Source organism: Pezoporus occidentalis, unplaced genomic scaffold (genome assembly GCF_034315485.1).
Source record: "Pezoporus occidentalis ecotype Australia unplaced genomic scaffold, CSIRO_AGI_Poc_V1 ctg211, whole genome shotgun sequence".
Taxonomy (NCBI): Eukaryota; Metazoa; Chordata; class Aves; order Psittaciformes; family Psittacidae; genus Pezoporus; species Pezoporus occidentalis.
Window position 1 is genome coordinate 1,603,733 of NW_026913976.1, and position 19,588 is coordinate 1,623,320.

A 19,588-nucleotide genomic window follows, 5' to 3' on the forward strand; every position below is an offset into this window, starting at 1 on the left:
GCCTTCAGCTTTTTTGGTTACGCCTGCTCATTTCAATTGAAACAGGACACAGAACAATTGCAGCTGAGAAAGGGGAAATGAAGGGATAAGAAGAATATCACAAGAGATGCATGGGAAATTCTTGTATGTGACCACCACACCATTAATCAATGCCAAAGGACTTGTTCAAATTACATGGCTGCCAGATGTGCTCCTGCCGTTGCCTTCATGTCATTCACACGACTTCACATTCATGAGACGAACTGCGCACCAGATTTGAACACCTCTATCTCCCTGTTCAAGTACTTTTCTACACTGTAATCCCAGATGTTTTTTTGGCATTAGTATCAAGAAAATAAATTCAGGCACGTGTTATTGAAGAGACTGGGGTATTTTATGTGACACTGAACAGCTTTACATTCGTAGAGGAAGAGGAAAAGAAAGCTACTGGAAGTACCATAACTGGAAAGTGGCATTATTTTCCATCCGGTGACCTCCTGGCTAGTCCAGAAGTATCACAGCAGGCACGTTCCTGTCCCACCTCCCTGTTTAGTTTCTCATGATCATCATCATCACCCTCTTATCTTGTCTGGCCATTAGGATCACTACATCATACACTGCAGACTAAAGACCATCACTGAGTAGTTTCAAACCTGTAACTTCAGAGATGTGAGACAGCTTGTGGGTGAACATCCAATCTTAATGACAAAACAAAGTGATGGAGAAACTGTCATGCCTCTCAGAGGCAAGCTGTTCCTCTAAGCTCCAAGTTTCAGCAAGTAAATGTCAGGAAAAGAACTGCCAAAAAAAATAAAAGTAATAATAAAAAAAATTAAACGTGCATCAGTCATTTATTACACAAAAAAGAATCAAACTGCTGTTAGTCACATGCTCCCCGAGGTCTGCCTGTTTCTGTTTCCCTACCAAGTATATTGTCAGATCCATTAAAGAAAACGAGGACAAAACCAATGCCTGTGCATGCATATGCCCAGAAACACAAATACAGTTGATGGTAGTCACTCCTCTCAAATCTAACAGCAAGATTCATTTCAACTATCTGTTAATTGCCATCCAGGAAAAGGGATTATATTCAGATTTTATGACTGACAAAAGAAGACATATATGTGTTGTTAATGCAAGACAAAACAGGAGCATCTCATCACAGAATTATCTGAAATCTACCACTTATTTTCATTTGATCAAAACAAGACAGGTGGTCTGCTCATCACCAAAAGCTGGCTGTTCTCAAGAGATGTCAACCACTGTGAAGAGATGCTCAGATGGTTACAATCAACCAAAGATGGAAACTGACTGAATGTTAAACTTTATTACATTTCTATTGGTATTATGTTATGATCAAGACATCACAGGCCCCCAGCTACTGACTGCAAATGGGAGACTTCAATACTCAAAGGATTAAGGCTTTCATCTTACTCTAAATTGCGAAATTTGTTTTCAGTTGGCAATCCTGCCAGATGAAAACAAGCAAATTCATATTTTTAGATATACTGAGTTCAGTACTTTTTCTAAACTGAACTCAGACATCAAATCTTTCTACTATACATACCATTTGTTAGCAAACTCACCCATACTTTCCATCCCTTTACGTTCACTGGCACTGAAGCACAGAGAGAGAATGAACTCCTTTCCCCCCCTCAAGGAGCATTCTCTCCAACCTTCATTAGCTAAACTGAAGCTAGTTACAGAATGACTAAAAGCAGTTAGAAATCTAAAACCAGTATGTTAGTCAACAACTGATTATATTAAAAATGTGATACTCATTTGAGAATACCTTTATAAAAAACCCTAAGAAATCCCATGGCTTTTTGTGAGTCTTTTAAGCTGTAATCAATTTATAGCATAGAAACTGAGTCAGCTGCTATGTAGTTAAGGCTTCCCATGAGAAGTATAGCTTTGCAGTGACTCAACGGGAATTGTTCTCAACCTACATGAGCCTGAAACACTGCAGTCATTAACCAAGTGCAGCTCACTGAGTCTTCCCTTTAAAAATCTGCAAGAAGAAATTTTCACCTTCTCCTCCCACCCAGAAATTCTCCTTATTGCTGTGTTAGAAAATGGAGTCCGCCTTTCTCTGCCACAGCTACTGCCTCCCAAACACAATTTCCACCTTTTAACAATTAAGGGTAATGAAGCACCTCCACTATAAGTGTGACACCTTTACTCTTGTTCCCCTCCCAGTTTGCTGTCAGGATCTGTCCTAGCCTAAAGTAGTCTTGATGCCTCCACAGAAAGACCCCCCCTGCCCTGAAATGCCTGGTCTCTTCTTAACACGCTAGAAGAGGCTGGCAGGAGAGACTATACTCTGACCTAACTTTCAGTCCTTCCTTCCTTCACACCCTGCTGTGAATGGTCTCTTTGCCCACAAGTCCAGATCAGAGATGCTGGCAGGAAGAGTTGCTGCTCCTCGCTTCTGCAGAAGTGAGACCTCCTCTGTACAGAAACCCTCCTGTGAAAAGCCTTCCCTTTGCATTTGGAATGGACCTGTGTTTAAAGGCAAATTTTCCTATTCAAATGGGAAATGAGCAGAAAATGCAACACATATGTAACACATAAAAAAAAACAACCATGTGCCTGTAAATTCCTGTTCCTAGTAAATAATTATTACCTGTAGCAACAGGCAGTGCAGATGCTTCCCCCCTCTCCCTGCCCTTCTTCCTTTTCTTCAGTTACAGCATCAAAAGGAAACTAAGACCTTTTAGAGACATAAATGATGCATTCCTGCTCTAGAATGGCATCACCATCTGGACACCTGGCAAAACATAGTTCAATACCCACCAATTCTCCCCACCACCCCTGATAGCAAGCATGAATATTCTTGCCTTTCTTCTTATTTACCAACAACACTTAAAGGCAAGAGTGTTCAGAAGTTCATTTCAGTGGGTTTTGATCTGGTTACATTACAGCCAATTGCTTTGATCTGGGGGAGGGAGGAGGAGGGAAGCAGAGAACATCTGAAGTTCACAAAGCCAAAAGCCAAGATGCACAAAACTGAAACATTCCAAAGTTAAAAATAATTATCTTTAAACTGCAAGAGCAGAGCTGTAATTTTGAGCAGTACAGCATGACATCATGGTTTATATGGGGCCAGCTCAATAAATCAGGCTGTGCCTAATTAGAGATCCTACTGCAAATCTACATTCTTTAGACAAACAATTAAAACAGGACAGTCCATAACACAAGCCAGATATGTTTACTAAAATATGTTCTTTTCAAGCTTTTATGCTCACTACTGCTTACAAAGCTTTCACATTTAGTAAATTATAGACCCCTAAGCTTTTATTTTAGGCTGACTTCACTTTCAAGGAATTCTTCAATTAACTTTACATTGCTTTAGGATCTTCATCCAATGAGAAAATAATCTGTCGTTTCTTCCAGTGCCAATGGCTGCCCTCCACGTTTGACTTGCAGGCTTACTGTCTCTTTAGAGCCAGGGTCTGTTTGTCTAAAACCAGCCTATTTGTCACAGCATTTTGACAAGTCCTCTGGAAAAGGAGGACAAACTTTTGTGGTGGGCAAACTGATAGGAACAATGAAGGCTGTTCTCACAATCTCAACAGATGAGTGCCAAATTGAAGGAACACTCGGCAATAAGCCCAGAGCTGAAAGCCCTGACTACCTGAGATACCCTTCTTTCCTACCTACCCCAATTTTTGATTTTGCAATTTCTACTTTTCTCATTTTTCTTTTCCAAAACATGTGCTTTTCCTCAAATCTCAGTTATGACATACTCAAACATTTACAGCCTAAAAAACCCAGTGCTATCAAACATTACCATCTGTAGATGGTCCCGATGCCTCTGGAACTGTTGAAAATGCCGTGGAGACTTTGACTATCAGCTACCTGGTAGATAATGTTCAATCAAGAGCTGAAGAGTTTAATTAAAAGCATGAGCTGAACAGAATGGACAGGATTCATTCCTAAACTGCACATTTTTTCCTCCTGAACCTTCAGAGATTTGTATGTTTTTTTTTAATCTCAGATTAAATAGAGGGGGAGAGTGGGCAGCTTTTACTCCTTTTCCCTTTTGACATTTGACTTGGTAAATGGACCAACATATGAAGGATGAGAAAAACTGTAAAGAACATGACTGAGGAGCAAAATGTTTGACACTGTTAACAGAAAAGGACCACACAAAAAAAGAAAGGTATTTCTGTTAGCGCAATATTATGTTGTTCAAATTATTTTCTTCTATGGAAAACTAACCAAGTACAAACATGGAGAAAATATCACCCACCTCTTAATAAACAGTTTTTAGATAAAATAATGCAGCAAGCTTTAAAGGAATCAAAACACATTAAATATTATATGTTCATAAAGACATGGCAAAGGCACCTCCCTCAACCACAGCCACCACGATCAGCATAACCTTAAACAGGAATGCACCCTTCAGACCTCCATTTGAATTCTTCCTTACGATAAAAATGCATCAAAATTATTGCTTAATATTTTTTAATTTTTTTTTTTTTTTTTTAAGACTTTGTGGACAGAAATATTATGACTGACCTCACTTAAGTGCAAGCGTTTGGAGTCATAGCCATTCCAATCCCCTTACATTCTCAGTGTGCAGCAACAGATTTCTCAGGAAAAAAACCCATTAGTATTCCGACATAGTTTGGACAGCAACAGTAAAAATTAAGAAAGCAGCCTTCACAAAGAAGTATCTATTTTTGCAATGCGGGCTTTCAAAGCACAATACATACAGAATAAAATATTTCAGTTCTCTTGTGTAAACTTGTAGATTGTTTGCTATTGATCTTTTGAGTCATATTTTGGCACTAAACTGGTAGAAAATATAAGTACTACAAACCAAGTGATGTAATCTACATGTATATTTAACTCATTTTGCTTTTTTCTTTCCAAGAGGAAAACTCAGGAAAGATACAAAAATCAAAGATAGGTGAAAAAAAGACCAAAACCAGAATAGAGTAAAATTTATATTTTTAAATACATAATTTGCACTCCAATTTTTTTTTCCCATATTATGAGTTTTGTGATAATGAAAACCTTCAGAAGAGATAAATTCTTTGCTCTTTAAAGTTACAGGACAGAATTCAGATTAAAGCACTGTTTCTACCTGTACTCAAGATATAGGACTATAAAGCACTTTCTTAAACAAATGACGTAGTGACTCTATAAAACCAGGGCAAAAAACGATCTTTAGGAATCTACATTTTTTTTTCAGAGTGCATTATTCTTTCCTCCCTGCCCCAAAACTGCTGTGTATTCACGAAAATAAAGAAGAAAACTGCATTATAGCGAACCAATCCATACGGCCCAGGCTGTAATGCTGTGTGTGCAGTGCATGTACACACTACATGCTGATGACACATTCCCCGTCTACTACTGTTGTGGCACAGAGCAGTTGCCAGAGTGTCCAGCTTTCTGGTCCTTTGTGGAGCACACAATACTGCATGGCAGTTTGGATAGAAGCTAGGAAAAAAACATACGGAGGAGGGTAGCTGACAGAGGGCAACTAATGCAATGCTTCTCACTGGCAAGTAAAGCTTTGCTCAACCTCAAAATCTCAGTTGGGACATGTCTTTAACCAGATAACGAAATTGCCAGGCAAGGACAACAGTGCATGAGAGAAAGAATGCATGAGTGAGACCATGCGCATGAGATGGAACACATGTGCTTCCCCCTTTCCTTCTCCCAGGTTTCTCCCACCAGCTGAGAGCCACTACCCAAGGGCTCAAACCTCTTCATTTCTGGTTACCTAAAAATAAGAACATGGTGTAGGCCAGTATTTAGAGAACAACTGGAGGAATCTTACACCCATTAAACCCTAGGTCAATGTTTTCTTACCTCTCTGAAGCAGGGACTCACAGATGACAGCTTTTTCGTTTCTTTTCCTCACTCCTCACCTACCCTCCCCTCCTGTCACACTGCTTTCCACCTCTTCCTCTCTGCCACCTGGGAATCAGCTGTGGGGGAGCTGTCAAGGTGACAAACACCATGCACCAACTTCTGTGAAACTATGAGCTTTGTCTCTTGGAATAAAGCATCTCAAACTCCAGAGTTCATTTAAGAACATGACTAACTGCCTTTCAGATGGAATAGCAAGGAAAAAGCATATTTAAGACTTCAGAAAATTAAAAATCACACAAATTGCGCTGACTTCATTTGAGGCTGAAACCCACATAAAATCTGTTTAATAATAAGCGAGAGAATGTTTGCCTTATATTACACAAAGGATCAGACTAGATGGCTACAGTAAGTTGTGACGATACAGATGCCAGGGAATTTTAAAGATCAGGATTATTTCCAGTATGAATTACACTATTTGTTGGTTTAGTTTTGGTCTTCTAAAACCTGACAAAACCCAAAGGAATATTGTGCACACAGCAGCCCAGAGCCTGCCTTTAGATACTGTCCAAATGACATACTTCTTTGATCAAGTAGATAGCAATAACTGTTTCCATTAATTCTCTGTTAAGAATCACAGGATTCAAACTGTTGATTTCCAGGATTACCTCATACCCAGGCCTCTCACTGATTAACTAAAACTGTATATATATAGGAAAATGAACAAGAAAGCAGAACTGCAAAACTATGAACCAAGAGTGTCCCTGATAAAAGAAATGGACTGCTGTTCTCAGCTCCTTTCCATAGGTTGATTGTGAATTGTAACCAGACAAGATCGCCTTTTTCAAGCTTCCAGCAACTGGCAAACATGCATTCTCTACAGGAAGTTGTATTTATAGTTGCATTACTCTTCACAATATACCAATTCTCTCATAATCAGAAGTTGTCTCTAGGCCTGCTAAATGAAAGATCTTTTTCCTTGGGATTGCAGCCTTTAACAGGAAGCTTCCAAATCTACAGTGAGTAAGGGCTGTGGAGGGAAAAATATAGTACAGTACAGCTCCCACGCCATTATTAGATAGTAAAGACATATCAGACTTTGTTGTTTTTTTTTTTTTTAAGGAAGCCAAACAACTCTGGAATCATGGCATTGCAATTTGTGTTAAATCATCATTTAACTTGCAATATGTGTTTAACTTGAATATTTTTTGCTACCCAGCTTTAAATTCTTCTTGGGTATGGATATCAGTATATACTTGGACAGGGCCTTTAAACATGCAGATATTCCACAGGAAATCTGCTGCAGTGCACTCTGCTTCATTGAAGGAAAATCTATTTCAAACTTCTGCAAGCAACTGACAGTTAATAACTTGCTTGTTAACTTGTGCACCTTACATATAGAAAATTATTAAGAAAGAAACCCCAAACACCTACTGGAAATCTTCAAATTGTCTTCCAACAACAATATCAGAGTATTTAAAAGGGCACAGCACTAGCCTGAGCTGAGGTTTTTCCCCCTCCTCCCCTAAACATAGAGACAAAGAACACCGTTTATTAAGTAAAAAGAAATTAATACTTTACCAAAGGAAAAACTCTTCAAAAGCAAAAAAGCACTTCAAAAGTTGTTCTTACCTAAAACTGAAAGAAGAGAGAGATGGAAAAGTGCGTAAGACTAAGAATCATCCCTTAGAGCACTGCACCTTCAAAACACAATTCCCAAACAGTATTTTACAGACATCGTGACAGCCGTGGAACAAATCTAAAGAAAACAAGATACACCACAACAGGAAATTGCAATTTCTTTGAAAAAATAATTAACTTTCAGAAGGAAACCACTACTAGTATAAACAAACAAGTAATAAAGGAAACTGTTTTACCACAGGGAAACCTGTCCTAAAGCAGTGGCACAAGGGAATATAAAAAGTGTTTGCCAGAAGTGATGGGTCTCTGAAGAAAATGGGAGCAATTCTGTAACAAGGATCATGCACACACAGACTTCAAATAAGTCATCTTCAAGTTTTCAAAGAGGAAGCTGGAGCACAGAAATCCAGTAACTTTAAATAGAGGGCTCAAATTTACATTGAATGTAATCACATACTGCTGGCACTTATACATGACCAGTAGGAGTTTGAAGGATATCTACCAGGCTAAACTGCTTTTATAATCATAGCTTTCGATGCCCAATCCTTGTAATTTATAATAACTACAGTTATATAAGCATCTTGGTGATTATTCCATTATATTAAGTGGGAATCAGAAATGCAAAAAGATGAAAAATCTCAAAGTTAAACCTTATTCATCAGAAGATGACAATTTAATATTTTTTCCCCAAAAGACACACAAACTGAAAACAGGTCTAATTTTTAGAACTTAAAATCATTACTTTTTACATGAAAACCTCATTCTCTAATCTGATTTATGAATTTTTGCTCCCTTTTACTGCTTACAATTCTTAAAATAGTTGCCAGTGAGCAGTAGTCCTTTTGTATTTACTGATATTCCAGTGGGAGAAAAGAAGTTCACAGGGGTGTAAGAAAGCTGTAACTAAAATAAATACTAAAAATAGAAATATTTTTTATTTCAGATGTTAGGTCAACTATCTGCAAATAACAGCATTTCAGACTGTCCTTATTTGTTCTTGTTTGTTACACTGGCGCCCTTTGTGGTTTCTAGTATTTTGGCAACTGGAACATACACAATAAAGCTAGCAACACAACAAAAGTTTAGCAAAGGCAACAATAATTTGATTTAAAAAAGAACACAGAACATAGAACAGAGCAGGCAGTTCTACTAATAGTGGAACCAGCTTGATCTGGCTTCCTATGACTGTCTCTTATGGGGATTTGAAAAACCTTCAGTAGGTCAACAACCTCATATTAAAATTTCCCTCTTCTACCTGTACTTTTAGTCATTCAATTTATTTTTTCTTTTTTTTTTGAAGCAGCATTTAACTAAGGAAAAGAACTTTCCTGCTCTCTGAACCAGTTTCTTAACACTATAGCAGCATTAAGTTTTGTGACTTCTTGTTTTCTGATCCTCTTGTAGAGGATCAGTACAAGAGAAAAGCCTTTATACAATGCTAAAATAGATCCATGGTTAGCAAATTCCAATCCTTACCTACAAGGAGATTTTAGTAAAGTCAGAAATGCTAACTATTGCTATGGAGATCTGAAACACAAATACATCACCTGTGCCTCACCATCCTCACAAGTGAGGTTTTTTTCCTATCTCTCCTAAAGGGATTTGGGAAATGGAAATTTCCAAAGCTAGACAAATGGCAGAAAATAACATGTATGAATTAAGAATGTCACAGTGTTGCAATCAGGAAATTTAAGAGATTATCTCTGGAAACACCCTCTCAAATGGAAAAACGGTGGCAGCAGCAATCTTTGGAGATGAGGGAAAGTCAGGCCTATCTAAAACCAAGACATCCTTCCAGTTCCTGGGAGGAAGAGCAAGAATGAACTGCCGATGGTTTAATTGTGCACTTTTCTCATGCTGTTAAAACAAAGAGCATAGAGCATCCAGAAACCCTCTGCATTACCTTGTAGCTATCCCTGCAGTGTGAGCTCACCAAGGGCTCCCATGTATAGCTAAGCTGCAAGCCAGAAAGCTCAACAGTCAACAACAATCAAGCAAAGGGCTGTTTCAAGATACAGGCAGACCACTAACCAACCAGGAACAAAGGCTCTGCTTCTGCAAAAGTTCTGACAAAGGCAGAGTCTCACAAGAACTGCAAGAAATCCCAAGGCAGAGACAGTGTCTGAGCCCTTCTCAAAAGCCAGAGGGAGCCAAAAGAAAGGCTCCTGGTGCAGAGCTCTGCTCTGCTGTTTCACTGCAGTGCAAACATGAACCTTCTCTTTTTGACACGTGATGCCCTCATGGCACAACCATTGAGCATCATGCACATCCCCAAGATCATAATTTTCTTCAATTCCATTTGTTCCGTTCCTTTTTTTTTAATCCCTGAGATTCCCCATATTCTTCTGGTATCTTCCAATAAGAGTTTGTTAAAGTTATTCATGGATATGAAGAACATGCAAAATCTGAAAGCAGATTTGAGGAAACATTTCTATGCGCTCTCCCTGGAAGATAAAGTGCCAACACCTGATCTAAAACTTTCTGTAGGCTTCCTATGGTACTGGTGTGGCCAATACACCCAGGTGTATTTATACGATAAAAGGCTACAGGAAGAAAGGCATACACAGCAAATATAAAATACTAAATCTTCACAGAGGTTTTTCTGAATACGTAGGACTCTGCTGTTGGCCTTTTGTATCCCCCGGGCATGGTGATCTTCAGCCAAATAGAAGATAAAAACTACTGAAACACGAAGATGACCACACAAAGCATTGGAGAAAGCTATCTTGCTGCACACAGAAACAAAAAGTGGCCTGCAGTGTTATCAGACAAGCTGCCTGAAGCTTTACAACACACCACAAATGCCAACCACAAAAAAAACATATCCAAAAGTCACATTAATCCTTAGGTAAATTTAGATTTACGTAGCCCAGTAATAATAAAACTAAGAATGACAGTTCTGGCCATTTAAAACACTTAGCTATTTTGGCTTGGTACACTTGTTATCAGGCCACCTGAGCCAGGACACTACTGCTAACATCTGCTTCATGCCTCTCAGGCCCTTCCTCCATCAGAGCATTCCCTGGACTCGGAATTTGACTGAGCCAAGGAGACGGATGGTGCTCGCCCTCTCTCTGCAGACTTTCTGCTGCTTTGAGCAGCAAGAGAGAACTAGAACTTGACATGAACTGGAGGATGGGTGATGTCCTGCCTCATAAATCTGCAGAACTGAAGGTACAGATTTTACAGAAGTTGTTTAAAGACAGTTTCTTGTTTCAATTCTACTTCACTCAGTAACTTTAAATTTTGAGAAAGAAACTTTCAAGCTTTGTTCAATTAATTTTCTAGTTGAAAGCACAGAAAAAGTGCGGTCTAGGAAAAAAAAAAAAAAAAAAAAAATCAGTTCTACAGCCAAGGTGCTGGCTATTTAGCTGGGAGAAAACAAAAGCCAGAAATACCATTTCACTGCTCAAGCTGAAAGACAGGTTCTAGTTGTACAGCTTACATAAAGGCAAGTGACAAACAATACACTTGATTTTTGGTTAAACACTGACTTGCTGAATAAAATCTATGTTACTCTTTTAAAACAGTTCCTTTAAAAGCAGCAAAACAAAATAACAGACAGTATTAATCTGGACATGAACTTCTGCTATCCTTATTGAGACATGTTATAATTATAACTGACTCCATTAGCATACTGAAAATGTGCTGCATGTTGCATTAGAGAACTTTACATATATCTATTAATTTATTATATGCTGACTTATCTGGTGCACCTTTTGAGACTAGCAAACCAATAACAGAATTACTTGTTTTTTCTTTAAGATATATTTGCAAAATGTAATCAAAAAGTGCAATAAAGTTTTATCTCAGGCATCAGTATGGCCTTTATTAGAATTGGTCAAGATGTATGCCTTACAGAAATAAGTTGGGACTTTTTTCCTGCCTAATTATTCATCGACCATTCTTTTCTCTTAAGGGAATGTTTCTTCCAAGAAATGTCACTTAGATAAGAATCAAGGTTGTTTACATTCTACACAAATGTTATGCTCTCAAGCTTTCATTTCTGAAAACGTCAAAAAGTAAGGGGGATGATGCTGTGCTTGTAAAAACATTCTTTATTAACAGAACGAGTCTCATGGCATTTCAGGTTTCCCACAAGATGTTTTTCTGTCTATCATTTTAGAACTTTTTCCCAAACATCATGCTCCTGATATAGGCTTTGGCAGGTTGCAAGATACGAGCTGGCTAGAAAATGATAGCTTGTTTTCAGCATAACCTTTGACTGTTAAACATTAAGTACTTTTTGCACAAGGTAATTCAGACCAAGGTGCACACACACAGAAAAGATGACAGTTTAAGTTGTGGAAAGCTGAAGTCCTGAAGGATGTCAATGACAATTTTATGAAGAAAACAAATCTTGAAACATAAATCAGCTTTTCTTGCAAATTCTATATTGTCTTCATTCTAGTCTCCTAAGAGAGATTTAATAGCATTTAACAGCACACTTTCTTGAAAGTTTAGTGGAACATCAATACAGACATTCTACAAAGAACCTCTAGTTAAAGGACACACACAGACAAATAGCTGAACAAATACTGATCTTCAGGTACATAAAAGGTCAAATCGGCCAGCCCACAATAACAAAATGACCAAGACTTCAAAGCCTATCAGAGAACACGTTCACATGTTTTCTTGATCAATAAGATCAATTTCCCATCTATTCCATTAAAGAATCAAGAGGTGGACAAAATCTGAACAGTTGTATTTGCAGCCCAAGGAAGTTTCAAAAGCTGGATACAGAATCACAGACTTGCCAGTTCTATTTTGTAAGCTTATATCTGTGCAAATACCCAAGAAGAAACAGGAGGCTCTGCTGACAGACAGCAACTGAATCATGGTCCTGTTGCAAATCTTACTAATGTCATAACACTAACATTGCTAAACCCATGAATGTGAAAAAGACTTTAGTTGATAAAAATCGGAATTCACGTAAGGACAGGGAAGTTTCTAAAGCTGCCTAGACCACAGATATCTAATGGCACTTTTCATTTAGCAATATAGTCAGGTATCTGTTAAAGGCATATTTAATGTTTCATAAAGTTTAAAACAAAAGTGCTTCTAATCAGATCTGGCAGGAAAGGGAGAAATGCATACACAGAATGAGGTAAGTGCAATCTTGCCCAGCTGAAGAACAGGGAATGGCAGGGCTTCAGGCCATGACTCACACAGACACTAAACAGTAGAGAGCTACAGATAATTCTCAGGTAAACTTTGCATGAGCCACTACATCATCCTTCTCTATCCTTCCTGCATTAATCATGTCATTAGTAACCTGACGCAGCCCAAGAAGAATGTCGGATTTACAGGAAGCAGAGCAATGCTAGCAGAACAAACACTTTGGCAGGTCAAAAAAGGAAAGACCAACCTAAATTTCATTTTAGATTGAACCACACCCTAGAAGAACAAGAAAACTGGGAAAAAGAAAAAAACAAAACAAAAAAAAGGTATCTTCCCACTATGAGAAGTTTATTTAAAGTTCCTGATGAACCAGTTACTGAGAGCACAAATGTAAAGGATACACAAGAGCACACAATAAAGAACCAGCTCAAACATGTACCTAAGTAAAGACAAAAAAAAAACAAACCCAAGCTTTCTTTTGAAGTTTTCATCATAGTTACGTAATTTCCACATTAGTCTAGATGTTTTTAAACAACTTCTATAGCATGTAGTCGTGAATCAATTGTACAGTGAATACAAAGTGTACTGTTAGGAAAGACTCTGTCCTAGCCAGGTGTCTCGGTTACTCCACTAACGTAAGAAGGACAAGGGGAAATACTCAGCCAAAATAAAAATGAAAAATTTCAGAATTGCCTTTAAAAATTATTACTCTGGATTGATACCACTCTGTAATAAATGTCACCATAATTTAAAATACTGTATATGGCTAATTCACCTTAAACATCTCCAAGAAGTAATGGTCATTTGACAGGATGGCAGATCACTTCTATTCACTCTGAAACAAGTAAAAACCCCTGCAGATTACTCTAAAAGCAGAATGAAATTATCCTTAAGTGTCTTGATGCAAAGAAAGGTCTCAACCAAAACATGCAAGGGATACAGGGAGCAGCAGTAGCTGCATTAAAAGAAAGTCCACCGAGCCACTTCACAATAGCAATTCTCAGAAGAGCATCCACAGCAAACATGTGCTGAAGTCTCTCTAAGCGTATGAAGTCTCTCTAAGCGTATGGAAAGCATGTGGTACTGCTTATGGGTTTTTTTCAGGTTGTCATTACTTCATCTAAGTCTTCCTAAGTAGGGTTCCTATTATCTTAATGTTTCCTTCCCATAGAACACTCCCTTTTCCCTCACTCTCCTCCCATTTTATCTTAGCATCAATCCTGTGAACTGACAAATTGATTTCTTAGCTTCATGACTTTAACCCACAGCCTACCTTCCATCATAAGTCAGAAAAAAATATTTTCTCTCTTCCTTTTCTCTTTCATCTTTGACCCACTACAATGGCTGTTCATGAGCTACTGACACCTAAATGTGTCACCCAAGTTAAAAATTTGTTTTAATTAATTGTAATTGCTTTGTTCTTACTGATTATTCACAGCATTCTTTTCTCAACATTAAAAGTAACATATTACCAATTTTACAGCTAAAAGTTAAGACAATATATCAAAATATTAGTGTAATGCAAAATAAAAAAGAAAATATTCATCTTCTCACATTGATTTGGAAAGTTTCTTGGTTGTGCCATGACAGTAGCCCTAAGTCCCTTATAAGAATTTAAACCAAGGTGGTTTGAAGGTTTTCTCAACTTATGTCCCTTTCCTGTTTTCTTTTCTAAAGCCAAGATTGACTTGAGAGAAACAAAAAAAAATGTTTTGCCCATGGCTGTTCAATGTCACATGCAGAAAACCACTAGTAATCCCAAATTTGAAATAGGCAGTAATCTGCTATACAACTATTACCTTTCTCATCAGTTTTCTGAAGGTCAGCTAAAGACTATGTGGGCAATAGTGGAAAATCTCTCAGAAGAGTCCCTATGTATATAAACAGCATTTGCCAGATTGTTGGTTGGCAGTAAATTGGCAAGATTGATCTGTTTGTGCTTCATTCAGGAAAGGTGTTAAGGACAGTTTCACAACTTTGGTTTACTTTGGGAGGAATGGGGGTGTCTGGTATGCTCTTTTTTAAGACCTTCTGTAACCAAAGGAAAGATTTAGAGAGAATGCCACTAACTTAATACATATTCTGCAGTGTATACGAGCACCCTGCGGAAAATCTTCACTCTGATAGATTCCATCTTCTCCTGCCTCGAGGAGTATAAACCGGTTTCACAGTTTACATTTAACCTAATGGTGGCTTTCAGAACAAACACATTTCAGACATATCTAGCAAATACTCCTCACACAGCATTCCAAGTTTCTCCTGAAAAAAAGGCCTTCCTTCCTGAGAAAGACTTCAATGATATCTTCTAAACCTGCCAGTAGCTTGCATTACATAGCACACCTAAGAATTTTAAACTGACCTTTGTCCCCTCCAAGAAAGCCATCAGTCTGTTCCAAACGGCCCACACACACTCAGCAGAAAGGCAAAGCTCTCCGAAACTTTCAAACATGTAATCTATCTGTCCCAAGGGATGAGACTGCGTCTGCCTCTTCACGCACACAAAAGGGTGAAAGAGCTTTCTACAGTCTTAAATATCTCACAGCACACATCTGGTCCTTAGAAGCCTTTTCTTACTCCTTGCTCTGTGCCACTGCTTCCTTCCATGTCCATGTCTAAAAAGGGTCTCAGAAATTTGCTGACAACTTGGAAGTAACATGCACATGCACTTTGCCAGCATAAGCTATAGAAAGGCGAGGAGGAGAAATACACGCAACCCACTTACGCTGCACACCTATTATAGCGAGGCTACCAGGATGGAAGCACGCAGTATGAATACCTTCCCCAGGAATCTGCACTTCCCCCAGGGGACCATGCAGCAGTTTGCACGGGTGTTATACACCCCATGCAAACACCATTTTCTGGTGGTGGGAACCGAATTTGCTATCTCCTGCCAACTTAAATCTATCAGGAAAAGCAAAAGCAGAGAAACAAAACAGACAACAGCTATAGAGGTTCCAGAGGAATGTAATGACTATAACAAAAGGCAGTAGCAGTAATGTGACAAGGGTTTATTAATGGGTCAAAAACCAGGCTGAAATGACTAAGATACAGAATCAAACCCTAGCTGGATCGCCTGTCTCCTTCAGAGATTGCAGGCCTTTGTGCAATTTGTATTCAGCTTCCCCAGGGACCATTAAAAAGAAGTCTCTATCTGGTCTTTCACCTCTCAATCAGAAGGGTGTTCTACCAAAGCAGAGCAGCATTACTACCATAGAATCGTAGAATGGTTGCTCAGGTTGCAAACACAGACCAGACTGCTCACAGCCTCATGCAGTCTTGCCCTGAGCACTGATAGGGATGGAGCATTCACCACTGCCTTGGGCAACCTGTTCCAGTGTATCACCACCCTCACAGTAAAGAATTTCTTTCTTATATCTAACTTAAATCTCTCCTGGTTAAGTTTCAACCCATTATCCCTTGTCCCATCCCTTTTAGCAGAGCAGAAACAGCAGAAGGATCAAGCTGTACCCTCTTAATGAAGGTCAGCAAGTCAGAGTAGAGCACAAACACCATCTACCAACTAGTGCAAACTACCACTGATGCAGTGCAAATGGTTTCCTTAAAGTGACTGTAAACCTATGGTAAGAAAACAGTAGTCAACAGAAGTCTGTACAACTACTACTAAAAGAGCACATAAACAGACTATAAGTATGGAGAGGTGGAGAGAGGCGACAACACTGGAGTGACTTAGGTATTTTATCCCATTCTTTCAAGCGAAGGCGTGTCTACTCACATCTTAAATACCGCCTTGTTTCTTCAGAATTCTACCAACCTTTGCCACTATTAGGAAGTACGACTTTCATGCATTGATAACACTTCAATATTTCAGCATATGTAGGTATCATTCCAAGTACACAAGAGATAGCAGTGTGTTGTGGTTCTGATCATATCTACATTCACATGTAGCTACTCATAAAATTGACACCTTCCACCCATGCATGCCAGGCCTTTTCTCAATTATCCAACTTAAATAGCTCAGTAACACAAAACATTAATGCGACAAAAATCTCAATTTCTTAGTTACAATGATTTAAAACAAACAAACAAACAAAAAACAAACAAAACTCAAACAGTAAGTCCTACTCTTTCCACTAACCCACAGGTTTTCAAACAGAACTTTCTAAGCAGTAAGACATTGTCTTCCTTGATATTCCATGTGTATCATGGAACGGCCTTTGAAGGGGACAGTCAAAACAGTAAGATTTCACTTTGTTTCAGATTATCAAACCAGGTGCCAAATTCTTCTCCATATTTGATGGGGAGGTAAATGTGTATGAGAGTGCTTCAGCTGGGTACCTAAAGAAGTGAAAAGACCAGAACGCACTGAGATCAAGAAGGGACAATCAGATCTGGCAAGAATTATGAACTGAACAGAAACCTACCACATTTCGGACAGGAGTGGGACATGGAACAGACCTCGCTAGAGTTGCCAGAAAAGTAACAGTAAGCCAAAAATTAAACTTGCTGCAAACCATTACGCAAAGAGTGACTCAAAATAGTAAAGAGCTGTTTGGTTCTCAAATAAATACTATGACAATGTGTCAAGACACATTATGTTATCTTAGTATGACTTAAATATTTCTGAAAGCTATGTAAAAAAATGTTTCCTTTCTTCCTGTTTGGAGGCCTTAATTTTATCAAGAAAACTCAAAGATGCTGCCATCATTTCCTTGGGGATTTAGTATACTGGACAAGTCACTGGTCTTAACAAGTGTACCAATTCACATCTAGTATTGTTTTAATAGCCCACGCCCTGACTAAAGACAAAAAAGGACCATAAAGCATTTAATTGTGCTTTAATAAAAGTCAGTAAAATATTCTTTCCTTTTTTTAATGCAAAACCACAGAATTTCCTTATATACATCTTATTATTAGTCAAAACTAACTCGGTACACTTGAAGAAAAAAAGAAAGTAACACACTTCATTGTTACAAGTTAATTGTGATACATTACCTTGAAAAATCAAGGAGACTAACTGATGGATCAACATTTTTTCCCCATATCTTACAATGTTAGCTGATTTTGTACAGTGAATATTTACACAGCCCTTCACAGAAACTTTTCTAATACAGTAAAATTGTTTTAACCAGCAATTAGTAAAACAGGGTACTGGTGCTCTCTCCTGTGACTTCACCAGGAACTGTACAGTAATTGCAGAAAGTTTTGCAAAAGGTTAGCCCCTTTTGACTTTAAAGACTAAATTCCACACTTCACTATCAAAAACATAGAAGCTTACATCAGAAAGACACTACAGACCTAAAATCTTGCACCTGTAATGTTAAAAAGTGAAAAACCATAAAATGTAAGTGAAAACACAGGGCATTTGTAGATTTAGAAAATTAAAATGCTTCTTTTGTTCAGAGGTATTATTACAACCATTATGGAATTTGTTACTATAATAGCTGATAGAAAAGTGATCAAATGGCACATCACCTGAAAAAAGTATGATGAATGTTATCATGGAAGTACTCGACATGACTTGACATTGACATGGGAGAGGAGAAAATCCATCTCATCCAAAAAAAAAGTGTGAAAATCAACATATCCTAGTAAAAGTTTAGTAATCTAAGAGTTCAAGAAAGAGTTATCTAGAACACATGAGCTAACCCAGACTAACTGGTTCCTTCTCCCTCTGTCATTATCCATCAGTAATAGGTGGTTTAATACTAGAAATGCATTATGTGGTTTCCACTCTTGGCAATAACTTCAAGAAACAGCAGGCAAATATAAAGCGTAATTCAGTTTGAAACAACAGTGTGTGTATATTAAATGAGTTGCTGCCAGCAAATAACAAAAAAATACATTCCTGTGTCCAAGTAATCCCATTTTTCTTTCATTTCTCTCCTTTTACATCCTTGGATCATCTTCTGAAAACAGATCATGCTTGTTTCACTCCTCAGTACATGGTAGGGCTGAGTTCTGTTCCACTCAGGTTTTCCTCCCAGTAGCCTGCCTTTATCTGCTCTTGCACCTTATCTGAGCAAACTGGTCACATCTCCATGATAAAGACAGACTAGTGCTACTAGACCATTCAATATCAATACTATGGCATTCTTTCCCCTCCAGCAGCTGCCTGGCTGTGGGCTACACTTTTCCAAGGGTCCTTCAAGATCAGTGTCATAGCTTTATGAACCAGTGAATTCCCAAAGATTAAATTCTCCATGTAAATTCTAGCAGCTAGAATTTGCTCACTCCCTACCAACACACACAACTATTTCTGAAACTACAGGAGAGTACAAAAAAAAAGCCCCCAAAACAGAAAAAAGAAAACTTTGAATGAAACAAAATCAAGATATTAAATAGCAGTACTTTTTATTCTTACAGGAATCTGCTAGACTTCATAACCATTAATCAGAAGAGCATATTATTCACATGCAACTTTTTAAATGGTAGAAATGTTACTGGATCTAGTCTAATCCTTAATAAATTATTTTATACAAATGTGTCAATGCACTCTTGTATACAATTTTATTAAGTTAATGCTGAAATAAAGACCTCTGAAGTCAAAAGAAATCTTTCAAGCAGCAGTCACTTATGCTTGTAAAAAAAAAAAATCATCACCTTCTTCTGAATTTTACTGCAGGTTCATACTACAAGAGAGGCAATTCTAGACACAACTAAGAAGAAATTTTGGGAGAACGTCCCTAATATCAGCAGAAGAGCTCTGAACTGGTAGGAATCATTTTTATATGCATGTTTTTAAGAGGGTATTACTGAAAAATACATAAAAAACATATAAGCTCATTTCTCATGCATGAATTTCTCTATAGGATGAAAATAACAGGAACCTGCTTAGGTCAGTATAGGGCGATTTCTGCAGCTAACTTGGTAGACTCACTAGTAGAAAATATTAAATCTTTTAAAAAACCAAGCCATTCTTACTTTCTTGGCCAAACTCTGGAAGACTTTCTCATACTTTCTACATGTAGTTGCCATTGCTCCATTTACCCAGTTCTTTTAAATTCTAAGTCATAGAAGTGGGTGGAGAGAGGAACTGATTTTGTTCTGCATACTAAGGAAC

The 19,588-nt window shown here is 38.0% G+C and overlaps 2 protein-coding genes across 8 annotated transcripts in view; one reads left to right on the top strand and one right to left on the bottom strand.

The window, feature by feature from the left end:
* Positions 1 to 19,588, bottom strand: part of CMSS1 (cms1 ribosomal small subunit homolog) — a 254,951-nt gene that overhangs the window by 120,390 nt on the left and 114,973 nt on the right. The window contains exon 1 of one of the 3 annotated variants that reach the window (XM_062619564.1): positions 633 to 761. The exons of the other annotated variants lie outside the window; for them this stretch is intronic. Within the exon in view, the coding sequence (XP_062475548.1) occupies positions 633 to 672 (40 nt within the window). The 5' untranslated portion in view covers positions 673 to 761. Of the gene's footprint in view, positions 1 to 632; positions 762 to 19,588 lie in introns of those variants that run through there. 3 annotated transcript variants of the gene reach the window in all.
* The window catches only part of FILIP1L (filamin A interacting protein 1 like), a 219,524-nt gene that overhangs the window by 80,697 nt on the left and 119,239 nt on the right, over positions 1 to 19,588 (top strand). For 3 of the 5 annotated variants that reach the window (XM_062619555.1, XM_062619558.1, XM_062619557.1), the window contains one exon: positions 19,151 to 19,239. The exons of the other annotated variants lie outside the window; for them this stretch is intronic. The gene's annotated coding sequence lies outside the window, so the exon portion shown is untranslated. The remainder of the gene's footprint in view (positions 1 to 19,150; positions 19,240 to 19,588) is intronic. 5 annotated transcript variants of the gene reach the window in all.